General features: G+C 48.6%; 1 protein-coding gene across 1 annotated transcript in view; it reads right to left on the minus strand.

Moving 5' to 3' along the window:
- Window positions 1-755: 755 nt before the first annotated feature.
- snrpb2 (small nuclear ribonucleoprotein polypeptide B2) overlaps window positions 756-1386 on the minus strand; it is a 7301-nt gene continuing 6670 nt past the window's right edge. The window contains exon 5 of the mRNA XM_008278348.1: window positions 756-1196. Within this exon, the coding sequence (XP_008276570.1) occupies window positions 1012-1196 (185 nt within the window). The 3' untranslated portion in view covers window positions 756-1011. The remainder of the gene's footprint in view (window positions 1197-1386) is intronic.

Consider the following 1386-nt stretch of genomic DNA (forward strand, 5'->3'; position numbering starts at 1 on the left):
TGGTCCTCAGAGGAAATCTGACCCGATGGAGGTTCACTCACACACACACACACACACACACACACACACACACGCACACACACACACACACGCACACACACAGAGGATAATCATAAAGGAGACTCAAAACGCAGACCCAGATGTCAGATGAAGCTAAAGCCCACACAGACTAAACCATCCTGATGAGAAACGAACCCACTGAGCTGAACAGAACCAGCAGAGACCCACAGAGCGCAGGCTGGAGGGTCCAACATGACAGAGAACGTCCAGAACAACTCAAAACGTGTCCAGATGACTGACTAGTGATGCAGGTGGACCACAGGTTTCTCCAACATGACTCACAACAAGGTCCCACAGAGCAAGAGATGACCCAGAATTCTCCTCAAACGCTGTCCAGGAAGTTCAGCAAACCGTCCACAAGGACTCAAGACTTTCTCAGAATCGTCCAAAATTGTGCAAAAACATTCAGAAAATTGATCAAAAATCATTTAAGATTTGTAAAGAATATTAAAACTTTTGTTAAATCGTTGGTTAAAACAAGTTAAAGTTGATGCAGACTGACTGAATGTGACCCCCCTGGGTCCTCCTGAGTTCTGTCTCCATGTGGTTCTGGTTCCTCAGAGCTGCAGAGGGACATGAAGCTCAGTGAAGGAACACGACACGCAGCAGAAAACTTCTTCAGTTCTCTTTGGTGACTGAAGCCACGTTCCAGCCTTCATGTCCAGCCTGTAAAAACCCACCAGAGGAAGCACGTCTTCACTAAAAACTCTTTATTGTACAAATCAGGATTCGGTCTGAGGTTCACGTCTCGACCCAAAGAAACACAACTTAGCAACAAACAGTGTAAAAAGGTAAAGTCCACAATGTGTGTCCAGAATGGGTTCTGGCATCCAGGCTGGGTTCTGGGGTCCAGGAGAGGTTCCCACATCCAGGCTGGGCTCAGGCATCCAGGCTGGGTTCTGGGGTCCAGGATAGGTTCCCACATCCAGGCTGGGTTCCGGTCCAGCTGAACTACTTCTTGGCGTAGGTGATCTTCATGGCGCAGGTGGCCGTGATCCTGAAGCCCTGCAGCGCGTCTTTGGCCACGCCCGCCTGGGCGTCGCTCTCAAACTCCACGAAGGAGATGTCGTGTTTCCCCGGAACCAGTCGGACCTCTTTGAATCCAGGAAACCTGCACAGACACAAAGTTCTGTTATCTAAGAACCACTACCAGCTAACCAGATTAACATTAGCATTAGTCACAACCATAGCGGAGTCCTCAGTGTTAGCATGTTGTGTGGCTAAAGTGGCTAACATTAGCATTAGTCACAACCATAGCGGAGTCCTCAGTGTTAGCATGTTGTGTGGCTAAAGTGGCTAACATTAGCATTAGTCACAACCATAGGA

This window comes from Stegastes partitus, unplaced genomic scaffold (genome assembly GCF_000690725.1).
Source record: "Stegastes partitus isolate 25-593 unplaced genomic scaffold, Stegastes_partitus-1.0.2 Scaffold120, whole genome shotgun sequence".
Classification (NCBI taxonomy): Eukaryota; Metazoa; Chordata; class Actinopteri; family Pomacentridae; genus Stegastes; species Stegastes partitus.